General features: G+C 31.5%; 2 protein-coding genes across 4 annotated transcripts in view; both read right to left on the bottom strand.

Moving 5' to 3' along the window:
* The window catches only part of LOC111420194 (uncharacterized), a 135,855-nt gene that overhangs the window by 36,668 nt on the left and 72,841 nt on the right, over positions 1-26,346 (bottom strand). The window lies entirely within an intron of this gene.
* The window catches only part of LOC111420196 (Chronologically inappropriate morphogenesis), a 40,806-nt gene continuing 14,715 nt past the window's right edge, over positions 256-26,346 (bottom strand). For 2 of the 3 annotated variants that reach the window (XM_023053129.2, XM_023053127.2), the window contains exons 2-4: positions 13,534-14,349; positions 13,261-13,476; positions 256-10,594 (exon numbers count right to left, since the gene is read on the bottom strand). In XM_023053129.2, the coding sequence (XP_022908897.2) occupies positions 10,371-10,594; positions 13,261-13,476; positions 13,534-14,320 (1,227 nt within the window). In that variant the 5' untranslated portion in view covers positions 14,321-14,349 and the 3' untranslated portion in view covers positions 256-10,370. Of the gene's footprint in view, positions 10,595-13,260; positions 13,477-13,533; positions 14,350-16,010; positions 16,182-26,346 lie in introns of those variants that run through there. The other variant, XM_023053128.2, reaches the window with a different exon arrangement.

The raw sequence follows: 26,346 nt of genomic DNA, 5'->3' as shown, positions 1-26,346 counted from the left end.
AGTTTTGATAAAATTTTCGATGTTGCAATTTTCATCGATATCTTTCAAAATTCGTTATAAAATTCATTTCTTGAAGGATCCTTGTGGAAATATCACCAATTATTAGTTAAAATATCACAAATTAAAATTTTTTCGGATTTACTTTCTCTTTTATTATTAATAACAGCCTCTGCGAACAATGTCTTCACGCTTTCTTAAGATTCTTGAACAAGAGAATTTTTCATTATTCAAATTTAATAGGAAAATAAAAACATATTAAACGTCAAATTGTTTATTAAAATTAATAAAGTAAAACAGAACATGAAATACATTATAAGTATAGTATATACAATATAATCTGTACACATTACCCGGTGACAATGTAATGCTAATGCTAGGAACAAGAAAAAGAGCCTGCCGCTGGAATAAACATTTTGTTATAAACCAACGAAGGTGAACACTGAGATTCCCTGAACCGTATTTATTTTTAATTATAGTTTTTATTAAATACAACTATTTTATTATTATTATTATTATAATTACTATTAATTGTTTAATATAGAATATATGTTATAATAACTATGTAGTAATGCGTTTTTTTAATACATTCGTCTTTGTACTGCTTGAGGTAGTTTAGCGTTTTGTCTTTGCAAATTATGTTTTTCTTTTCTTATTCGAGGACGACGTCGTCGAAACTCTATTTAAAATACAACACTAAATTTTTTTTAATAAAAATTTTAGTTTCGACGTCGTCGGATCGTTTTTTTCAACAATTATATTGCACTTATGTATTAATGAAGAATGCGTAAAAATACGAAGATTATTAAATATAAGTAATTAATAATAATAAATCCCTGATTGAAATATTACCTGAGTAGAATATATTAACTAATTAAAACGAAAATACTATTTAAAATGAATAATAATGAAGGTTTTTTTGCGCGCGTACATTGCATTGTCACCCTTAAAGTTTAAATTTTAAAAAATTACGTTTAGTTTCTTTTTTTTTGTCACGAATAAACATGTAAACAACAGCTCGTGAGTTTTTGACCGTAAATTTTTGCACGACACTAAGCGGGATATAGTTAATTTTTTTTAATTTTTTCTTAATTTTTCGGGGGTGTAACAAGGATGTTTAGTATTTTATTTTTCTTGTGAAAAATCAAGCGACAACGGCCGTCTAAGTGATTAAAAAAAAATAACGAGAAAATGTGAATAACTTACATTCATTAAGGTTTATATTTTTCAGGATTTTTTTTAAAATATATGTTTTTACCCTTTTGAACGCGTCATATCAAAATCTACCTAAGTAATAAATCTTAATTTATAAACACGTTCGTCTCAAATTTTTTTACCTACATAAATTTCGCTCACCTTAAACTTTTTTTTTGCCTAAATCCTTAACCCTACCAGGTAAAAAATCACAACTAATCACATCTCGAATTCAGTTTTTATTTTTTTCTTTGTCGCCATCTCGAACGTGTTATTATATAACGTTTATTTATTTATTTATTTTTTTTTTACCTTAAATTTTAATTTAAAAGTGCGCATTTTTTGAACTCTTTGAATTTCTTTTCCGTGTAATTTGTGTGTGGTTTACTTTTTTAAAACTACATCTAGATAATTTTGTTTAATATATCCCTTAAATTTAGTTAATTTAGTACATATACAATTCAATAATATATCTCAACGTACAAAACATTTATATACAATTTTTTCTTGTATTTTTGCACTTTACACCTAAACGAAAAACCGTAGAGGGCCGCTGTCTTTCTTTATAATTAAATAAAAATTATTTTAAATAAATAAAATTAATAGAATTAAAAAAAATCCTACACCTTCTTTTATTTAATTTTTTTTCAACCGCATGTATTTTTTAATGTTTCCTTTACATTCGAATCTTCATCATTTTCTGTTTTCTTTAGAATCGCGATTCTTAAATATTTTACAAACAACCTAATCCTAATTTTTATCCCTTCTTCATTTCCAATTTTTAATTCTTCGCCGAAATTCGGCGCAAATTACATCTAAACAACTAACATCTACGTTTTATTTTTTTTTCAATTTCTTATTTTTTATTTTTCAATTTCTTCGCGATGTACGAACCCTGAATGCCTTAGCTAGAAGTTACGTTTATCCTTATTACTATAAAGTTAGCATTAATAAAGAGGACATAAAATACCCGTTTCCTGTTACATGCTTATATCTTGCACACGTGCAAGGAGTCGATTATTTTTTATTTAATTTCCTGAGAACGGCGTGAAACTGTATAAAATAAAAACAATTAACGACTTACTTTATTTCAGACTATTTTATTTTATTTTCTTTTAAATAGATAATAAATATTTTCATCTTTTTCCCTGAGAATATAAATATTTATTTTTATTAACAGCTATTTATTTATAATGTTTCTTGAATGAAGGAGGTAGATTTTATTTTATTCTATTTTCAACATTTATAAATATGTGATTTTTAAAGTTACTTTCTTGTATTGCACAACTTTTATGTAAATATTTCTTATAATCCTATTATTACATTTAAATATACCTGAGTTTTATGACATTTGTACTTAAATCTAAGTTTTTACTTGTACTTTCTTATTTTTTAGTCTGAACGAAAGTAAGTCATCATACCTAGCATTAAATAATAATAAAATCTTGTCATGTTAAAAAAATAACGTACTGAACAGTGTAAATGTTGTAAATATTGTAAATACTGTAATTAATTAGGTAGAAGAGGACTAGTTTTACTTAAAAAAGTGATTAATATCTATTTGGTTATGAATTGAAAAACCCGTATTTGTAAGTATGCGAGAAAGTCATGAAAAAGGGGACGAAACAGGGTTCCGGAATTGTTTTCTTTTTTTTACATTATTATTAAAAACGTAAAAACACTAAGTGCACCTGCTAATCAACCCATAAAAAGAAACAAATCTAAAAAGTACTAAAACTAAGTTTTATAAATAGAGTCTAATATTATTTCTAAAATTAAGTTGTAACTTTTACTCCGAATATCTAGAAATTCTTTTCTTAACTTTCTGAAATTAATTTTACATAAATATAGGACTTAACTAAACTTTTCAAAAGAAAAAAAAAACATAGACCGACAATAATCTGATAAACAATAAAGCCGAGTTTTCATTAGTACAATTAGTAATCTTGTGAACTCGCCTAATGAAAAATTAGTGGTAGAGTAGAGCAGTTAGTTGTAGTAGAGTGGTATAGCACCGTGGTAAAGTTACTCTACTCGCGTTGAGTTAGTCAAGTATAGATAACTTTGTGTCATTTAAAGTTTATTATTACCTTTTGTACCATACTATTTTCAATATAAGTAAAAACAGGTACTCTACCAAACTAAATAGAGTAAAGTTAGATCGGCTTAAAAATCTAGCTACTCTACCACTAATTCTACTAATGAAACCCCAGCATAAAACTTTTTTCTCTAGATTTTTGAAACATTGAAACTGATTAATGTTAACCTTTAAGTATTAAAGTATAAGATCTAGAATTTTAGAACCATTCTTTTTTAGCAAATTTGATGATCTTTAAAAAAGCATTTTATTATTTACTCTGGTATCATCACTCAATGTAACATTTACATTTTATACTATGAGTTGGAACCAACCACAAAGACTTTAACTCTAATCTTGGTTCAATAATTCAGGAAGAAATATATTTTGCGATTATTGATGCCATAAACGGAAAGTTATCCATATATAATTAATCTTGACCTAACAACATGGTAAATTCATAGTCTTGATTCAAAATGTTGAAAGTTTGAAGTGAGTTTTATGCTTTATTATGACCGACAATAATCTGATAAACAATAAAGCCGGGTTTTCATTAGTAAAATAAGTGAGAGTATATTGGCAAAGTACTAACTATCTTGTGAACTCGCCTAATGAAAACGTAAGTGGTAGAGTAGAGCAGTTAGTTGTAGTCGAGCAGAGAAAACTTTGTGTCATTTCAAGTTTATCACTGTTTACTATTACCTTATTATTTTCAATTTAAGTGAAAACAAGTACTCTACCAAACTAAGTAGAGTAAAGTTAGATCAGTTTAAAAGTATGCTAGTTACTCTACCACTAATTCTACCAATGAAAATCAGGCATAAAACTTTTTTCTGTAAAAAAATAAATATAATCTTCAAATATTAAAGTATATGATCTAGAATTTTAGGACCGTTCTTTTTTAGCAGATTTGGGAAAAATAATTGTTGGGGTACTCTGATACCATGTAGCTTATCAGTTATGTTAGAGTTTCTTTATAAAAGCATTCTATTATTTATTCTGGTATCATTACTCAATGTAACATTTACGTTTTATATTATGAGTTAAGATTCATTTACTAAGCATTTTGCAATCATAGATAGAAAAAAGAGAGAATAAATTAGTTGATTAAAAGTTCCACCGACTTCTTCCAGTATTCAACAAGACTATATAATAATAGATCTTCCAGGTCTAAAATGAAACGTTTTTACATCTCCCAAGCCTCGTTTAAAAACTTGGTGAGTTTTGATGACATAAACATTGTTATATGAAATTTTGGAACACATTCATTCTAAAATTTGTGATTTGAATTCCTACGCTCCAGTTGGAACCAACCACAAAGACTTTAAGTCTAATCTGGTTTGATAATTCAGGAAGAAACATATTTTGCGATCACTGAAGCCATAAACAGGAAATTATCCATATGTAATTAATCTTGAGCTAACAACATGGTAAATTCATAGTCCTTGATTCAAAATGTTAAAAGTTTGAAATACAACAATATAACATATATGGTAATCTTCCAGAAATTGGTAAATATTGCAAAATTTTATGTGGAGTTCAAAAATTAAGTATTTTTGAAGCAACCTAAATAATAAATAAAGCTGTCATGGAACTGGTCATTGCAGAAAAGCTTCCTATATTTGAATTTAGTACGTTATATCAGAAAGAACTATCTATATTTTGGTTGCATCTTGGATTTTAGAAAGATAAAGGTAACACTAGGTGTCTCCATTCCAAAAATTGATCATATAAGATTATGTATTTCGAAAACTGAAATAAAATTGACAATCCGTACGAAAGATTTGATTATATACAGGGTGTGTCAAATGTCTGGAATATAGCCAATAACTTCGCCATTTATAGTTTTAAAGAAAAATGTTTTAAATACAAGTTAATTTATTAATCGTTGCGCATTTCTTGGATTTTTCTCTGAAAATATTAAATCAGCAAATTACAATGATTTATCAAGATTACAAGATTTATCTTCTACCAAAATATGCAAAAAGAAAACCTATGCATTCCATTTAAAATAACAATGTTGGTTGCCATAGCAACGAAACAAAAGACAATGTAAAGATGAAAATATCGCAGAAAAATGGTTCACAATTAATAAAGAATTTTTTATTTGAAACATTTTTCTTTAAAACCACAAATTTCGAAGTTATTGGCTATATTCCAGACATTTGACACACCCTGTATATTGAAAAACTTGTAGTTTTAGAGCTTTTATACAAATTGAATGATAATAATGGAAGAACATTGGTAACAACATTATTAGGGACGTCCCATACTCAGATTTTTCAAAAACACTTTACGGTGTTTAATTATTATTCTATTTATTATTAAAGGCACCTGAAAGAATTGGCAGACTTTGTAACAATGCTCATCAAATTGAGGTTGCTGCTGTTACCAGCAATGTGATCCACTCCAACACAGAAAAGATTTCAGTTTTGCTTCATGAATCGCACTCTAGAGTCTAATAATCTAAAACAATCTAATTTTGTGTAAGATGTAGAAAGTTCTGAAATCATTGAATAACAACATAAGTCAGCTTAGATCTCCGCTGGAAAAAGAAAAAAATTAATGACCAGACAACATTAAGTATACTTGTAGAATTCTGCCCAGAAAAGGAATTAGGAAGGCTAAAATCTGGAATAGAGGAAGTATACGGAGGAATTACTAATGAATTTTAGACAAAGTAAAGGAAATTCCTTCCTCATGTGACATGACCAGAAGAGGAATGTGCTCTTGGAAATCCCTGTATTAAAAAACAATATGCATGTCAAAGTTGCGGATTATCTCTACTTCTTAGTACCAGATTGAGCAAGAATTGAATGACAGAAGCGTACATGAATAAAAATAGGAAAGTAAATAATTGGCTTTCATAATCAGTGTTGAAATCATTGAATAACAACATAAGTCAGCTTAGATCTCCGCTGGAAAAAGAAAAAAATTAATGACCAGACAACATTAAGTATACTTGTAGAATTCTGCCCAGAAAAGGAATTAGGAAGGCTAAAATCTGGAATAGAGGAAGTATACGGAGGAATTACTAATGAATTTTAGACAAAGTAAAGGAAATTCCTTCCTCATGTGACATGACCAGAAGAGGAATGTGCTCTTGGAAATCCCTGTATTAAAAAACAATATGCATGTCAAAGTTGCGGATTATCTCTACTTCTTAGTACCAGATTGAGCAAGAATTGAATGACAGAAGCGTACATGAATAAAAATAGGAAAGTAAATAATTGGCTTTCATAATCAGTGTTGAAATCATTGAATAACAACATAAGTCAGCTTAGATCTCCGCTGGAAAAAGAAAAAAATTAATGACCAGACAACATTAAGTATACTTGTAGAATTCTGCCCAGAAAAGGAATTAGGAAGGCTAAAATCTGGAATAGAGGAAGTAACATAGCGTCCATGATATTCAAAAACTGCATGGAAAGAACAAAACTGTTGAAGATATACTGTTAACTCTTTACACGTTACATTCGACCAGTTAATATTGGAATTCAAGAATATGTTGCAGCTTACGAAAATATTTGAAGTGAATAGGAGGATGTGATGAAGAATGTCTAAAAGCACTCATTGAAACTTATTTAAATGCTTTTGATACGAACAGCTTCAACGAAGAACTATCTCAGTTTCGTGAAATTGTAAGCATTTATATTGACAATTCCAGTCAAATATGGTAATCCTGAAACCATGAAGCAACCCAAATAATAGATAAAGCTGTCATGCAACGGGTCGTTGCAGAAAAGCTTCCTATATTGGAATTTAGCAGGTTAAATCAGAAAGATCTATTTATATTTTGGTTTTATCTTGGATTTTGGAAGAATAAAGGTAACACTAGGTGCCTCCATTCCAAAAATTGATCATATAAGATTATGTATTACGAAAACTGAAATAAAATTGTCAATCCGTACAAAAAATTTGATTGTATATATTGAAAAACATGTAGTTTTAGAACTTTTATATAGATTGAATGATAATAATGGAAGAAATGGAGGTAGCAACAGTAACAACATTGCAATATGCCATAAATATTACTGATGATATCATTATCTTTAGCACATTCAGGAGGAGCCTAAAAGAGTTGGCAAACTTTATAACAATGCTTATAAAATTGAGGTTGCTCCTGTTACCTGCAATGTGATCCACACCAACACAAGACAGATTTTTGTTTTGCTTCATGAATCGCACTCTGCAGTCTAATAATCTAAAACAATCTAATTGTATGCAAAATTTTAGACAAAGTGAAGGAAATTTCTTCCATAGGTGACATGGCCAGATGAAGAATGTGGTCTTGGAAATCCCGGTATTAAAAAAAAATGCATTTCAAAGTTATTACTAATCAAAATATTACCAACAATCTGCGAATTATCTTCACTTCTTAGTACAAGATTGAGCAAAAATTGAAGGACAGAAGCGTGCATGAATGGAATTAGAAAAGTAAACCATTGGCTTTCATAATCTGTTGAAATCATTGAATAATAACAGAAGCAAGCTTACATCTCCGCTGGAAAAAGAAAAAAACAATGACCAGACAACATTAGGTATAATTGTGGAACTCTGCCCAGAAAAGAAATTAGGAACGCTAAAATCTGGCATAAAAAAGTAACATAGCTTCTTTGATATTTAAAAACTGCATGGAAAGACGTAATAACAACATTAATCCAGAACAATTTAAGTCGAACTGTTGGAGAGAATAATAACAATAATACGAGAAAACATTCTGACGGAAAATGTAAATTAATGATGGAAAAAAGAGTTTACAAATTAATAGCGTAAGAGTTCTCCCAAAAAACGAAGTGAACAAAAAAACTGTTGATTGCTTTTTGAAATCCAGAAAAAACTGGATGTTAAAAAAACAAATCAAATTTACATTATGAATATACTTAAATTAGAACTTTAAACAGAATACCTTGAAAAATTTTAAAATGACACATTGAGACTCCAAAATCATGAGTTGACAATTCCAGTCAACTCATGATTTTGTTACTAACTCATGATCAACTGTACTAAGCCCATGAAATTGAAATTATTCTCGTTATGTTGGCTCACGATGACCATGACGACAAATGATCACCTCCAATCTGTTGATGATTTCCAACTAATTATAGTGCAGACTATTACTTACAACCAAAAACAATTTTGTGAGGTTTTGATAAATACAAGATGCTTTGCAAACTCTCACAGTAGGCAGAAATTATATTTTTGTTATTTCTACAGTTAAAATAGCAACATCTGTGCTAACAATTATCCATTGCAAAATTAGTGCACCATGGTTTGGAACTCAAAATGTGGATATCTTTTGAACTTCCTCTTTGTATACAATGTTTCTCATCTTTTATGGTTTATATCTCAGCCACTTGCATACCTGTCTAATTGTGCCATCATATCTGCTTAGGTACAAAATTATGCAGAAATGAACCAAATGGATTTTGTACCACTTGATTGTTCCAACCTTATGATTTCATCAAAATTCACTTCACGTCATCATTACAGGAAATCATTAATGTCTAAATCAAAAATATATTAACAAAACAAGAATTGCAAAATAATTTGTTGATTTCAAACTTTAACTCAACTAGATCTCAAAATGATGTGTGGTTATTATATTACAGTTAATCATTGTTGGCTGGAGAGTCAATTGGAGCTTTTTTTATGAATACTAAATCATGCATAAATCAGAACAACCTCATGGATTTGATCAAAAAGTTGGTATAAATGCAGAGACACAAAAAACACTATTAGATCTCAATCACTATATTTATAGTGATTTGGAATTGTCATTTCAGATCTTGTTAGTCACCTTTCCTAGCTGGCATAACGATAATTGTGATAATATCATCATAAATCTTTCAAAATGGAAAATCCTATAAAAAATCTTATAAATTCATGTAAAATCTTATGAATAAAGTTATATAAAAGAATTTCTAGACACCCATTTACTTTTTTAAATACAATAGTAATAAAAAAAAGTATTTCGTGTCGATTTGAAACAAAAACTTTAAATCGACACTTTTTTTCAAAGAATATTGAAATAAATTCGTTACAACAAAAAAAAAAAAACTTAAAATCTTCCGTAATATTTAAAAAGTAAAAAATAGAATTGTGTATAAACATTTTGAGGTAGGTAAGTATTGTAAGTAATGAGGTAGTAAGATCATCCTTAACCAGCTGAAGATTTACTTCTAAGACCTAAAGTTTAAAAAAAAAATTTCGAAACGAACAAAAATATCACAAAATTTACGATTTCTTTTTCGCGATTGCACAGAGCCGGTTAAGAATGTTTATCATTAAAATTTTTTTTACCCGGAAATACTGAACACACTGTTTTTCGACGCGCTGGTAGGTTATTGAAACCTGAGGTAGATAATATGTGGTTGTATAATAAAACCTGCGATAAGTTATCAAAAAAGAATTCTTTACAAAACAATTCTAATTGTTAATGAAACAAATTTTACATCGTAACTTAGCACAGGCGTGAAAAATACAACGTTTAATAATAAAATTCTATCTGATTAAGCAGATGCACTAAAAAATAATCCTCAACATCAACAAGAATAATAAACCTAACGTTTAAAAAAATAATAAATTCTATCGTCATTGATACTCATCATCAATTTTATATCAATTATTATTACATACATGTCACTGCGTGTGATTTCCTGAGTGTTTTGAGGCGAAACCTGTTGAAGTTGGTCGCTCAATTGACTAGGGACTAAATAATGAGGTAGACGGACGGTTCCTAGCACATACCCACTATTACATCCACCATTAAAACATAAACTTAAATAACTCTCTTTATCTCTCTTCCTTTCTTTCATAATTCACTTATTTATCATTTATCAATTCATTTTTTTTCACGCATAAATTTTCTTATTCAATTAACTAATTAATAATTAGCATATCATGTAGGTACACCTTATCATTAATAACGTTAAACCAATTTTTTTTCTTCTTAATTTAATTTACCCCGATTGGAGATGGCAATTGAAGAGAAAAAATTCCACAGTGATAGAAAGAGAAGAGACTAAGTGAGCAACATTTGCGACGAGATACAGTTACTAACACTGTATGGGTGTTTTATTGGGGCATGTGCTATCGGTACCTATGGGTTATGATTATGAACCTGCTGAGTTTGGAACGCCTTCAAACTAAGCTCCGTTTTGTGTTCCCTTGCTATATGACGACGCACCGTATTGTTTCTTGTAAAGGTTCTTGTACAAAATGGACATGGTACGCGTATTCCTTGATGTCGTTGACGTATATGAGCTCGAAGATTTGTTTCATAACCATATAATCTCTCACAGAATGGACATTTTAACTTTTTACCTACAAAAAAGAACAATATTTATAGCACACATTTTTTTTATTGGCTTATTCGATAGTTTATCAAAATTAAAGACTTCTATAATTTTTTATTTTTCAAACTAAGCTTTAGCTTTTCCAAAAATGAATAATGAAAATTTGAAAAAACTTTAGTGACGTCACCGTCGTTTCGCACGCGATTGGTGGAAATAAAAATCAATAAAAGGTGCATGAGCGAGATGCCACGAGAATCTTACGCGCTAGAAGGAGAGATCCGAACTAAATTAGCATTATTGCTTCTGGCCAAACCAATGGGGCCGTTACCCTCAATCGAATAGAAAGACCGTCTTTCAAAATATCGATAAACTATATAAAAATAGAAGGATTGGTAACATTTTCAGATCTTAAAATTGTTTAATTTTTGCAATAATTAATATTAAAATTCTCATTGAATCATTCTTTCGATTCAATAAATCCCGATGATACAATTTTTTTAATTCAGCTCTGTAATTATTGAGGTTAAGTTGCACAAAATATAATTTATAACATCGTATTTCAAGAACGAATTGAGATATCACCATGAAATAAGAAGCAATTTGTTGCAAATTTAATCTAGTTTTAACACACCAAAAATCATTCTTTCGATTCAATAAATCTCGATGATACGATTTTTTTAATTCGGCTCTGTCATTTTGAGGGTAATTTGAAAAAATGTAATTTAAAACATCGTATCTCAAAAACTAATTGAGATATCACCATGAAATAAGAAACAATTTGTTGCAAATTTAATCTAGTTTTAACACACTAAAAATCATTCTTTCGATTCAATAAATCCTGATAATACAATTTTTTTAATTCAGCTCTGTCATTATTGAGGTTAAGTTGCACAAAATATAATTTATAAAATCGTATCTCAAGAACGAATTGAGATATCACCATGAAATAAGAAGCAATTTGTTGCAAATTTAATCTAGTTTTAACACACCAAAAATCATTCTTTCGATTCGATAAATGTCGATGATACGATTTTTTTAATCCAACTCTGTCATTTTTGAGGGTAAATTGAAAAAAATTTAATTTAAAAAATCGTATCTCAAAAACTAATTGAGATGTCACCATGAAGTAAGGAGCAATTTGTTGCAAATTTAATCTAGTTTTAACACACCAAAAATCATTCTTTCGATTTGATAAATCTTGATGATACGATTTTTTTAATCCAACTCTGTCATATTTGAGGGTAAATTGCAAAAAATGTCATTTAAAAAATGGTATCTCAAAAACTAATTGAGATATCACCATGAAGTAAGAAGCAAGTTGTTGCAAATGTAATCTAGTTTTAACACACCAAAAATCATTCTTTCGATTTGATAAATCTCGATGATACGATTTTTTTAATCCAACTCTGTCATATTTGAGGGTAAATTGCAAAAAAAATTAATTTAAAACATCGTATCTCAAAAACTAATTGAGATATCACCATGAAGTAAGAAGCAAGTTGTTGCAAATTTAATCTAGTTTTAACACACCAAAAATCATTCTTTCGATTCGATAAATCTCGATGATATGATTTTTTTAATCCAACTCTGTGATATTTGAGGGTAAATTGTAAAAAATGTAATTTAAAAAATCGTATCTCAAAAACTAATTGAGATATCACCATGACATAAGAAGCAATTTCTAGCAAATTTAATCTAATTTTAACGCACCAAAAATTCATTCTTTCGATTCGATAAATCTCTATGATATGATTTTTTTAATTTGACTCTATCATTTTTGAGCGTAAATTGAAAAAAAAATTAATTTAAAACTTCGTATCTTAAAAACTAATTGAGATATCACCATGAAATAAGAAGCAATTTGTTACAAATTTAATCTAGTTTTAACACACCAAAAATCATTCTTTCGATTCAATAAATCCCGATGATACAATTTTTTTAATTCAGCTCTGTCATTATTGAGGTTAAGTTGCACAAAATATAATTTATAACATCGTATCTCAAGAACGAATTGAGATATCACCATGAAATAAGAAGCAATTTGTTGCAAATTTAATCTAGTTTTAACACATCAAAAATCATTCTTTCGATTCGATAAATCTCGATGATACGATTTTTTTAATCCCACTCTGTCATATTTGAGGGTAAATTGCAAAAAATGTCATTTAAAAAATGGTATCTCCAGAACGAATTGAGATATAATGATGAAATAAGAAGCATTTTAAAGCAAATTTAATCAACCTTTAATGAGTTTAAAATAATTTCTTTAATTCAACAAATTTCCACGTTATGATTTTTTTAAATTCATCCCGACGATTTAAAATTATAAACTCCAAATTTAAAATGAAATACATCTCAAAAAGTAATTGAGATATCAACTCGAAATAAGAATCGTTTTAAAGCAAATTTATTCCAGATTGATCAAACCAAAAATTATTTCTTTATTCCTATTAACCTTGATGTCACGATTTTTTGAATTCACCCCTGCGTGATTTGATAATTCTAAATGTCATTATCAAACTTAAAAATGTATATCTCAAGAACTAATTGAGATATCGTGATGAAATAAAAAACGTTTTGAAGCAAATTTAATCCAGATTAATTGTACCCAAAATTATTCTTTCCAAAATTTTAGGGTCTAAATTCTTGTATTTTTACATAGTTTATCGATTTTTTGAAAGATTTTTTATTTACCATCAGGTGTCGAAACAGAGCTGGACTTATGAGATAACTTATTCGTAACAGAATTCCAAATCGTGTGTGTAACCATATCGTTTTTATCATTTTCGTAGCCCGTTAGTTTTCCTAGAGGTCCATTTTGTGGCGATCCATTTGTGCTGCTTCCTGGAGCTGTACTACTTGGAGTTGGTTGTTCATCTTGCGCCATTGGTTCCATTTTAATCCTTAAATCTAATAAAAATAATTTCAAAAATAAAATTTTTATTACTAAAAAAGATTAGTGATTACCTTCGGGGCATCCAGGGTCAACACATTGTTGATTGCTGCTCGGTTCTGGACATATTAAAGCTGTTGCGGCCGGTTCTTGATCAAATCTATGTTCCGGAGGCGCGTCGGCTTCTTGTTGGGTCGGTAAACTGCAAGAGGAACTTGATGATGGTCTATAAGCTAAAGACATAGGCCCCGGGGATGGTGGCCTTCCAACTTTGCTGCAATCCCTCAAAACTGAGGGTCGAATAGATTCTGGGTGCATATCATTCGGGCTTCTTAAAGATCGTCTATCAACGGGTGTCATTCTTTGATCGTAGGGTCTGTAATGGGGCGGATGCATACTGTATGGAGACATGGGGGAGTATGGGGAAGGTGTGGGGCGTTCATCTTCGTGTTTCGGCGATTGTTTTTCCATATGATGGGCAACAGCTAATTTGTCGTGTTCGATACTTAAACCTTTCACTTGCAAGCATTCGGCGGCTTTTAAAAAACTGCTTAAAGCATCTTGGGAAACGTGAACTTCGCCTTTATACATAAACTCCAAAAGAGCGGCCATATTCGAGGCCGATGTTCCATCAAGAATGATGAGGAGATTTTGATGGAGAGGTGCCGTTTCAAATAAGTCGGCGAGATGTTTGCTACACGCCGCTAAGATTAATTTGTGCGCCTTAAAGGTGACCCCATCGCAAAAGAGGGTAACGTCAGCCAATGTTTCACATTTGAACAGACTGCTGAGTGACGTTGCCAGATTGCTACCAAAACTGTTCCATTTAAGGCAGAATTGCTGCTGCTGTACGGACTCCATGTCGACCCGCGAATTTATTATGCTGTTAGCTGGAAAGGAAATTGGAAAAAAGAGGTTAATTTATTGCGATGGGTCGTTTCAACTATCTAGGACACACGCACATTCTTAATCTTTAAGAAAAAAATGCTAAGAATTGAAATATATTTTCAAACAACTTTAAAAGTACCCTTTTGAATTTCAAGTGAGTGACAAACCCCTCTAAAGTGTAAACTAAATTTCGTTGACTGCCCTAAAGGTTCTTGTCATGCGGAAGTTGACCTCGGTACGAATTTTTCCTCGGATGCGGTTTTACAACATATCAATTACACACCTATTCATAAACCGACCGTTATGGAGGGAAGAAAAAATTCACAGTAAAACTTATTTTATGTATGTTGTTAAAATTTAATGATATATTCATTCATATATAAAAAACACTTCTTCTCAGTATCAAAATGTTTAAAAAAAAATGTTTATGTTATTTCTAAATTCTATTCAAATGATAACACGTGTCAGTATTATCGTTTGAATAGAATTGAGATGTAAAAGTGCGCCAAGATGGAACATATTCTTGATAATGAGCAATAAATGCTCGAAAAGTCGAAGAAAAAATAATGTTTTTAATTATATAAATAATAAAACATTTTGATACTGAGAAGAAGTGTTTTACATATATGAATGAATAAGTCAAACCTCAGTAAAACAAGAATTTGTGTATTAATGATATATTTTTAAAGTCTCTGATGATGGAGTAAGCCGAAACCGGTTAGATAATACAAGGTGCAAAAAAAAGTATAGTTTTTATTTTAATTTACATTAAACTAAACCATTTTGATTAACTTTTGTTGCTAAATTTTGTGGTATTAATATAAAATATGAAATGAAAGTTTTGATTTTCTTTGTTTCCTACTTTAGCTGTATCGAATATTTTAAAAAAGGTTACGTCTCGCTAGGTTGGGTAACGGTACACGCACAATTTTTCAGCCCGATAGAATGCGTTAATGGCCTTGTTGTTATGCGAAAAAATCTAGGTCGATTTCTTCCACCACCACGGACGTACGATTGCAAATAATCGTAAAAATGTGTATAAATGAATTTTAATTTTCGATTTAATAAAAGTTAAACTGTTGTAGATTTAGAATATTTTTTGCAGTTTATTTAATTATGCAGCAATTCATTGTGTATACAGAGCACGTCCATCCTGCCACCAATGACAATACTCGAAAACACTCATCCCGTTCATTCTTTTATTAGCAAGTAACGCGCGATCGATGCAAATTAAAAATCAATGTATGTGTCGCTTCCCAAACGTTTATTATCGTGTTCCCCATCGGAATAGAATATTTACACGTTATGCATCATTAATATTGATGGGTCCATTCTAATCTCTCCCCCATATTTAATAATATTAATTAGTATATATTTTTTTAATTTTAAATGTAACATTTCTTTTAATTGAATTTAAATGTCCCAATTACGAAACTTTGCGTGAAAAGTTTGTGTAACTTGGCGATCGTATCCGAACGAGGACAACGCGATCGTTCCATCTCTTTGCATTTTGCAATGGACAGCAGCAGGAACGGTACGCACAGCCTCGAGCGCAAGGTCACGCTCGCAAACGCAATCCTGCTACTGCTCTCTTCTCACATCAGGACGAAATTCCCCCTATCTAAAATTACCAAAAAAAGTATCTTATCCTTTCAAAAATTACCTGATCCGTTTATCCGTGCTTTTATTGACGTTCCCGAATGTTTGCAAAAAAAATTTTTGTACCGAAACTGTTAAAAATTATATATATAATTTTTTTTAATGGTGAGAACGCACTTGCACGCACTCGGATCAACGCGTTAGCGCGGAGCGGGTCGACCGGTCGTCGCGGCCATTGCCCAACGACTGAGAACGCACCGAGCGCGTACACGGTTCGCGAGGTCAACGCAGCGCCGCCGCCGTCGTCGTCGTCGCAACGCCATCGCCATCCTCGCCGCCACCGTTGCGTTCAAGTTGCGTTGCGAAACGGAGGCGGCTGCGGCGTCGCCTTCCCTGGATCTGGGTCGGCCGCGTGCGGATGCAGAACGTAACCCAAATACCGCGAGAGCTCAAGCGCCGTCTACCGGCGGCAGGATGCTGCAATATTTTCTCTACTAGAGGTATATCGACCGCTATATTCTACTATTGTAATAAACACTACACCACCCTCAGACTATACTTTAGTACAGAAAAAAATTGGAATTTGGTATTTTACTACATATATATATAAATACAAATGTTTTTTGTAACGAATCTCTTTTGTTTTTGAATTTTAGTTCTTTGTCTTTTGAGAAAATTTTGAGAAATGCAACAATTCTGCAAAACTTTCATTCCACGACTTCTTCATCGTGCTGAGAAGAACCAGATTGCGTAGAATCCGCGTGTGCAGAAACCACTTTTTGGTAAATCCCATTTTGATATGGACAAAATCATTCGCTTCATCAAAAGCAAAGCAAAGTACAAATTTCGTAATTTGGAAAATTTGCCAAAATAAAAGAATGCGTTTTGGAAACGTCGTTCGACAAACATAACAGTATTATTTTTGTTTCGCTTGTTTCGACTTTGGTCTCTTCAGTTAAGGAGATTTGTCAGAAAAGGCTTCTGACAGCTTAGGAATAAAACATTCTTTGGACAAAACATAACATGTGTTCCACTGTTGGCATAAATATTCTTTTTTGCCCAAATTTTAGTGCTCGAATCACAATGAAATATATGAACTTGTATTTCAATACTAAAAATTACTGATATCAAAAATTTGTCGTCTTTCAAAAATGCACATCTTTGCAAATTCTGGTTATTTTAGGAACAAAATTATACTGTCGTTTAAGAGTTTCTTCATATATTCCATTTGTACATAATGAGGAAGACCTGAAGTAAAAAAGTCATGGAACGAGAACTGCACCTCTGAAACTCATAAAAAATCAGAAAAAGGACAATAGAACCTAAGATGGTATTTGAGTCAGTTTCATAACAAGAGAGTTCTTGGCGAAAGTATTCAAAAAAGAGCAACATGGTGCTTAGCTATACTTATGCAGAAAAGCCAGAAGCTTTAGGACCTTAGAAGAAACGTGGTTGTTAAAAGATGAGAGCTTTTTTTGAGCAAAACATAATATGTGTTCTACAAATCTTCTTTTTTCTCCAAACTTTAGTGCTCGATTCACAATGGAATACATGAACTTGTATTTCAACACTAAAAATTACTGATATCAAAAATTTGTCGTCTTTCAAAATGCACATCTTTACAAATTCTGGTTATTTTAGGAACAAAATCATACTATTGTTTAAGAGTTTCTTCATATATTCCATTTGTACATAATGAGGAAGACTTGAAGTAAAAAAGTCATGGAACGAGAACTGCACCTCCGAAATTCATAAAAAAGAGAAAAAGGAGTACTAAACAACTCGAGAACTAGCGACCGGATCACTCTATTGGCCGGATCATTGAAATAAATGTGCTGGAACTACTACAAAAAGAAGTTGACGAGAGAGGCCTCTTCCAGAAAAATCAATTGGGATTCAGGAAACGAAGAAAAAGTGTACAGCAAGCTGCGAACCTCACTAACACATTGGAATTTGTCCAGAAGAAAATGCAGTAATCTATTAAGATGCTATTAAGTATCCCAAAGGTTTATAACTCCGTTTGGATACGTGGCCTGCTGGTTATGATGATCGAAACCAACCTAAAAGGACACTTGGAATAAAGGTAAAAAAAATCAAATTGTTAGGCTTCAACAGAAAAACACGTAGAAAAGCAGTATGAAATACATTGAAGAAAAAAAAGGAAGTTGAGGAGAAAGGCTTATTCCCGAAAAATCAATTGGGATTCAGGATACGTAGAAAAGGTGGACTAGAAGGTGCAAATCTTACTAGCACATTGGAACTTGTTCAGAAGAAAAAGCAGTAATCTATTAAATGTCGCAAAAGTTTATGACTCCGTTTGGAAAGATGACCCGGTGTTTATGATGATCAAAACTAACCTGGTAGGAAACTTGGAACAAGGGCAGAAAGAAAAAATAGAAATATTAGACTTCATCAGAAAAAGCTGTATGACATACTTTAACGAAAATGCAGGAAGTCAACCCCAAAGAAATTTGAAAAGAATGGCAAACAAGTTAATTTTGATTTTGTCATAAGAGGACAAACACAGATTAAAGCACCAAAATAAAAAAAGGACAATACAACCTAAGATGGTATTCGAGTCAGTTTGATAAAAAGAGAGTTCTTGGCGAAAGTATTCAAAAAATAGCAACATGGTGCTTAACTATAATTAAGCAGGAAGGCCAGAAGCTTTCGAAATTACGGTAATTATGAAAATAGTTAATGTAATAATCAAATGGAAGTTATTCCAGGACTCTTGAAAAACGGCTATTGTGCTAACAATCCAAAATCCAAGGAAAGTTAATCACAACTCGAAAACTAGCGACCCATCACTCTACTGGCCGGGTCATTGAAAGAAATGTGCTGGAATTACTACAAAAAGAAGTTGACGAGAAAGGCCTCTTCCAGAAAAATTAATTGGGACCTCACTAACACATTGGAATTTGTCCAAAAGAAAAGGCAGTAATCCAGTAAGAGCCTATTAAGTGTCCCAAAGGTTTATGACTCCGTTTGGATAAATGGTCTGCTGGTTATGATAATTGAAACCAACTTAGAAGGAAATTTGGAACAAAGGCAAACAGAAAAAATAGAAATGTTAGACTTCAACAGAAAAAGACGAAGAAAAGCTGGGAACACTACAGCCTTGTACAACCATTTTTTGTGAATATCCCATTTTGTCTTGGACAAAATCATGCGCTTCATCAAAAGCAAATCCTCTTTCTAACAGTATTATTTTTGTTTCGCAGAAAATGTAACAATGCCTCCGATACCTTAGAACAAACGTGGATCTTAAAAGATGAAAACTTTCTTTGAGCAAAACATAACATGTGTTCTACTGTTGGCATAAATATTCATTTTTGCCCAAACTTTACTGCTTGAGTCACAATGGAAATACATGAGCTTGTATTTCAACACTAAAAATTACTGATACATGTTTGCAAAGTCTGGTTATTTAAGCAAGATAATCCTAGTATTGTCTAAAAATGTCTTCACATATTCCATTTCAGATATATTCCATTTGTACATAATGAGGAAGACCTGAAGTAAAAGAAGTCATGGAACGAGAACTGCACCTCCGAAGCTCATAAAAAAGAAAAAAAGGACAATACAACCTAAGATGCTATTCGAGTCAGTTTGATAGAAAGAGAGTTCTTGGCTTACGAAATTACGGTAATTACGAAAGCAGTTAATGTAATAATGCAATGGAAGTTATTCCAGGACTCTTGAAAAATAGCGATAGTGCTAACAATCTAAAATTCATGGAAAGTTAATCACAACTCGAGAACTGGAGACCCATAAACCTGCTGGCCGGGTCATTGAAAGAAATGTGCTGAAACTACTACAAAAAAAAGAAGACGAAGAAAAGCTGTATGACATACATTGAAGAAAAAACAGAAAATCAGCCTTAACTTGAAAAAATGGCAAATAAGTTAATTTTGATTTTGTCATAAAAGGACAAACGCAGATTCAAGCATCAAAATAAAAAAAGGATAATAAAATGTAGAAAAATGTCAATATTAACGTAGAAAAATCTTGAGAAGTTGGAAAAACATGAAGAACTTAGAATGGTTCATAAACAGAATTCTTGATTCAGCAATGAATATTTGATGTTATGTTAGCTGCGTGTTATACTTCAAGATAGCCCAATTTGGTTCAATTAGGCCAAAAAACTAAAAGAAATAGACATGGATATGTCGATACCAAAGAAATGATACATGAATAAAAATTATTTATGTTAGCCATTAATTTATTGACTGCCATTTTGGAGGCGTAGAGTTAAGAAACATTATTTTTGGAGAATTATGGAACACGTTTCTTGCTAAATTTGGCTAAAAAATAAGATTTTGGATTTTATGTCCAAATCTTTCACGAGAACCGGTGCAAATCAATAAAACAATAAAGATTGTTTTTTCATACTTTTGTGCACACCAAGAAGAAGCAGGAATGAAAAATCTATTCCTTCTTGTTGTATCCAAGAATCCAAGAATGAATCCGAAAAAAGAAGTCAAAATTCAATTGATTTTCAAACATACTTTCATTCTTACTTAGGTACAATACAGCATTTTTTTACCTCTCGTCAATTCACGTCTCATTTATCTGCCGATAAATGCTATCTTTCCCAAAGCACTGCACACACCTAATGCGGCCGCTTGACGTCAGCGTAATCGACCCAACCACAAATAACGAATGTAGTGAGATGACTAATACGGTGAACCAACATCGTCTTATGATAATGTTTGCTGCTTTTATCAAACTAGATGCAATTAAATTAAATGAAAGAAATCGTCACACCACACAGTGTTAGGAAGTTTCAAATTACTAGCCAAAACATGATTTTACTAATTTTCTCTTTTTTAATATTTTGGCAAATGGAGATGGTTAGGTTTTATCATAATTCTTGCTAATGTGCGTCTTTAGCAAGAATTTTGCAGCAATAATAAAATAGAAAATCTGCAGATTGTTCGGTGACGTCGCCAGGTCGAGCATCTAAAATTAGGAAAGCTTGGGTAAATGCAAGTGAGAAAGTATACCATATACACCATATACTAAAAACGAAGCTCTCTCATTAAGAATTAATGGGAAGCTCATGGTAGATCAATACGGAATGTTAAGAACGCAAGCAAAGAACAGAAATGCAAATATATATCCAAAATATGAAAAAAGTCTTGGAAGTAAAAAAGTGTTGTTGCCCAAATGGTATTGAAGATGCCGAAATTATTGCTGGAGTAGAATTGCAAAACCTTGTAGACCATACTAGGTTGTTGCAAACAGTACAAAGTTCAAACATCTTACATAAACTACAAACACAATTTTTTTGCTATTTTTAAATGGGAGATTGATGGAAGCGGCAAGAATTGAATCTAGAGTCTACTTCACTGGTACCTGTGCAAACATACAATGAAACATTTTGATTTAAGCACTGTTTGTGGATGAAAAAGATCCTAACTAACCATTAATGAGTTAAGGACCCAACCCAACCACAAATAACGAATGATATTATATGATATCATCTTATATGATAATGTTTCCTGCTTTTATCGAAGTAGATGCAAATAAAATGAATGCAAGAACTCGTCACACCACACAGTGTTAGGAAGTTTCAAATTACTGGCCAAAACATGGTTTTACTAAATTTCTTTTTTCATATTTTGGCAAATGGACATGGTTAGGTTATATCGTAATTCGTGCTAATAAACATGTTCGAAGTATTTCTTTAGTTAAAAAATAACTATCCATTGCACAATAACAAAAACGAAAATGTGCAAATTGTTCAAAAGGCAACGATGACGTCGCCAGGTTGAGCATCTAAAATTAGGAAAGCTTGATTAAATGAAAAAATGAGGAAGTGAGAAAATAACATCATATACTGAAAACGAAGCTCTCTTATTAAGAATTTAATTTAGGAAGCTCAATGTCAAGAACGCGAGCAAAGAACAGGAATGTAAATATTTATCCAAGATATGAAAAAGATTTGTTACCCAAATGGTATTAAAGGCGCCGAAATTATGGCTGAAGTGGAATTGCAGAATCTTGTAGACCATACAATTACTAGGTTGTTGCAAACAGAACAAAGTTCAAATATCTTCCATAAAATACAACCAGGCATCCTCAATTTTTTTGCTACTTTTAAATGGGGGTTTGATGAAAACGACAAGAATTGAATATGGAGACGAAAACATGATTGTAACGTCACTGGTAACTGTCCAAACATACAATGAAACATTAATCCATTAAGGAGATATTATAATGGTACATTTAGTTATAATTCGACTTTTGGCCAAATATACATGATTTCCTAATACTGTGTACCAGTCCCAAACCAAATCGAAGTAGGAAAGTAATAAAAACAACGTTTTGATTTATATCAGAAAGCTGAATCTAAGTGCATGAGAAATAATGGAAAGCAAAGACCATCGTAGAAGCAGAAATCTATTAAACTGTCAGAGTAGTGAAAAACCTTTTCATTGCTAATAATTGTTTTTGGTTTTTCTTAACATTGTGTTGATTTAGATGAAAATACTTTTTTCTATACTTTTTCAATGTTATATTTATTTAAGTTCTCTATTCGACATGTTTCGAGGATCCAGTCCTCATCTTCAGGAAAATTCGTCAATTTTTGAATAAAAGATAACCATATCCCTCGGATTACAATTCAAAATTCTCAGGACTAAACATTTAAAAACAGAAATAAACTATTAAAATTGAATCTGAAGATTCTGAAGGCTTAAAGCCGATGAATTGCAGAATCTGCTGTAAAATTGCTGTAAAAAAGGCAGAATCTTTTTAGGTACTTTTTTAATGTTATTTGATTCTAAAAGTAGTGGACGAAATTTATCAAATTAGGTACCGTGATAATATTTAATGAGGGCAAACAGATACCATTGCAATTTAAGGAGGGATTAATTAAAATTTGACAAGTTTGTAAGAAGGAAATAAGAATGTATGGTTTCGTGATACACTTTTTTGTCACGCATGCGCATTAACACCAGTAACCGGATGTAGGTGACGCTGACACTTATAACATTACACAAATTATTGTTAGATTTTGCAAAATCTCAATCTTTAACGAACATGATGCATAAACAGATGTCTGCAGCTGTATTCCACCTCTATAAACGTTATTGAATTGTAAACCCTGTATATGTGAGACGAAAAAAACGACATTGAGAGTTCTTTATAAAGTGTCGTAACTGCATTGAAAGGTATTTTCTATTGGTTGCGTAATAAAAACGATCGTCTTAAAAGGAGTATCGAAACGTAGATCTGCCATTCCGTTACCAAATTCGGTTTGAAGGTAACAATTAAAACTGTTTAACTGCATAGCGTCATCGTTTCGAACAGGAAACGGTTTCCTGGTCAGGCTACGTGAATGTGCAACGAACGGCTAACAACCGTTATGCGAACCTCCGAACGCAAGAAGTCGACCAATGATGATGATGGTACCGTTGTCCCGGTTCTTACGGATAGTTATACTAAGAAATCTTAGTAGGAGTTTCAAAAATTAATTAATGTTATTTATTATTAGATAAAATTCGAGGAAATTAAAAAAAAATCTGTGGTTATTTTACTTTAATACGAAAAATGTTAAAAAAAAAGTTCTTTTAGACTTAACAGTTTGGAATAAATTAATTCGCGGTGTGAAGAAAAAAAAATTCGAGGCCTCCGGTAATCGATTCAAGAATGAGCCGACTTCATAATTAATCACTATAAAACGAGCGAGCGAAAAAAATACGCTTCGAGTTCTTTTTTTTTAACTTAATAGCGCCTACCATAATGAAATATTTTTTATCGAAGCCTATGATGCAAAGTCGACATTGAACTTTGCAACTCGCAGCTCTGCGCGATGATGAAAACACGCGTAGAAATTGGTCGTAAAAATGAAGAGGCGGAATGGAAAGGGTAAATTTAAATACGAATGAGAGCCTACAAGGATTATTTCGAGATCTTCCGGAGTTGTAAAAATATTAAAAAAAAAGTTAAATATTATTATAGGTTGTTTGGTGATAAAAAATTAAAAAAAAAATCGCTTTCGGTCAGACTGAGACAGAAAATGCATATCATGCCTAAAAAACTGATGGAAACGCAAAAGAACCTTGGACGAAAATATTATCTCCCCATATACGCCACAAACCTATTGTTGATAAGATAAAAAATCGACGAATAACGAATAAAATGCATTTTTTAATTTGACATATATGAGCCACCCATTTAATAAAAAAATTATTTTTCTGACTCATTGCATCTACGCATAATAAAAGAAACCCAACATCTACTACTACGTCATGCCAAAAAATTCTATTAGCCAAAAGTGGCCTTGAACTCTTCTGGTACAAAACCACAAAGGAACACTGCTTGAGAGCATTCGAGAAGGCGAAGGCGTTCGATTCAAGCAGAAAATTATGGCCTCGTCATTGCAGCACGTGGACCTATTTTTACCGCCGATAATCTGCGACCTGATAATCAACCAAAAAAACAAAAAAAAAATCTATCCCCGATATTTTTTCTGTAATTAATTTCATTACGTTACGCGTCCTTATCTCAGCTCACTGAATCGTCGTTTTATTAAACCGCGCTGCACAGGTGTCGATGTCTACAAAGTTTTTTGACGCGATTATGTCAGCATTAGAAATAACGTAATGCAAATATATTTTTTCTTATCCCCGAAAAAAAAAAAGAACCTCGAAAGTTCACTGTTCTTAAACCTTGAGTACCTCCGGATGTATTAGAATGCAAGTTGTACCAGGTGTACTGGACCGTGCAAAGTTTATGCACCTTTATACGAATTTTTTCGAAGGGGGAGCATTGACCTTAGAATAGTAGAGGAACAGATGGAGAAGAAGTACCGCAGGAGTAACAAAGAGATCGTTCTTAGTGTTCTCCTTTTTTTATGACAACCATTCATGACCAATTTCTTTTATTAAATGTGCAAATAAAAGGTTCTCAGAAAATTTTTCTTATATGAAATATTTAAAGAAATTATAAAAGTTTTGAAATTTACTGAAAATTTGTATCCTTAGTTCAATATCTGATAAGTTAATCACTATTGCACAATAAGAACGCCCAAAATACTGATAATAATTGCTAAAACTCTTTGGATAGTGTACTATCACAAGAATCAACGAAAACACTATTTCATCAAAATAACAGAATCTTAGAGTCTTAATAATAATCTTTGCGTAGTTGTCTTTGAATATGAAATAGCGACTAGAATTGTGCCATAAATAAGGACTAAATTGTTGGCTTCACTTCTGAGACATATACTTCTGGAATACATTGTCCTGGAATTAATATCGTGAAATATAAGTAGTTTAAAGCAATTAATAGACAACAGCATTTTCAGCACAGTGCAGATATTAAAATATCTTTTATTCAGTATTTTTATTCCAGATAATGAACTTGAGCTACTTAACGAGCTGTCCAAATTTTAGGATTTTTCCCTGCATTAATTAAATTCTGCACAATGCAGATACTATAGATTTCAAATATAACGATTTAATTAAGATTCACAATTCTAATTGCAGTACATTCAATATGCCAAAATTCTAAAAAAAATTGATTTTGCTAAAACAATTATAATTGCTAGGTACCTACTGGTTTCCAGAATTAAATACTCATTATCTCCTGAATAGTTAGGTTTTAGAAGGCTTGAAATGTGGATGTTAGAATTAGAAAGTGAGGCATGAATAAAAGCTGACGACATTATAGAATGTTTCTATCGACATTGAAGTCGCTAGAACCAAGATAATTAACAGGAATTAAATAAACAAATTTTTGATGCAGAGAAATGCTCAAAAGTGAGAGACCATTTTGTTCCATTTTACACAATCAAATGTAAAATCGATATGATAATCATATAGCAATACTCGTAACAAAGCAAATATAATCATTTTGGCAAAATCAATATTTTTTTTTGCATTTCACCTACCTTAATTAATTCAACATAAGCCTCATTTCAGGTCAATCGAATTCTTTTCGTGAACAAAATGTCTCTTTATGTTAGCTGCAGTGTGTTAGAATTAGAATACAATACAATTTATTCCAGTTCGATCATCAGAATGAATTCTAGATGGAGAATGATGGTATTTATTAAATATTAATAAAGTAACTCTACAAACACACTTATTTTTTGTATAAAGAAACAAACTGAAGAGTTTAGTTTTCAGTTAATTTCATTATGGAACTACAACAATGCGTGTTTCCAAAAAAGCTTATTCACTATTCAACGTATCCAGCACTGGATTGGCCGTCTACACTATTCCAGAGGCGATGGAATGGGTGAGCTGTAGTGAAAAAGTAGAGCGTTCAATCCAGTCACTGGACTGGATTGCTTACTGGAATGAGTGCATTTTAGTGAAATCTGTTTCGATTTTGATCACTGGACTGGAATAGTATTAGAATAATATAAACCGGGAATAATAGGC

This window comes from Onthophagus taurus, chromosome 6, assembly GCF_036711975.1.
Source record: "Onthophagus taurus isolate NC chromosome 6, IU_Otau_3.0, whole genome shotgun sequence".
Classification (NCBI taxonomy): Eukaryota; Metazoa; Arthropoda; class Insecta; order Coleoptera; family Scarabaeidae; genus Onthophagus; species Onthophagus taurus.
The sequence above is the reverse complement of the archived record's forward strand: the minus strand, read 5'-3'. Positions and strand labels throughout refer to the sequence as shown.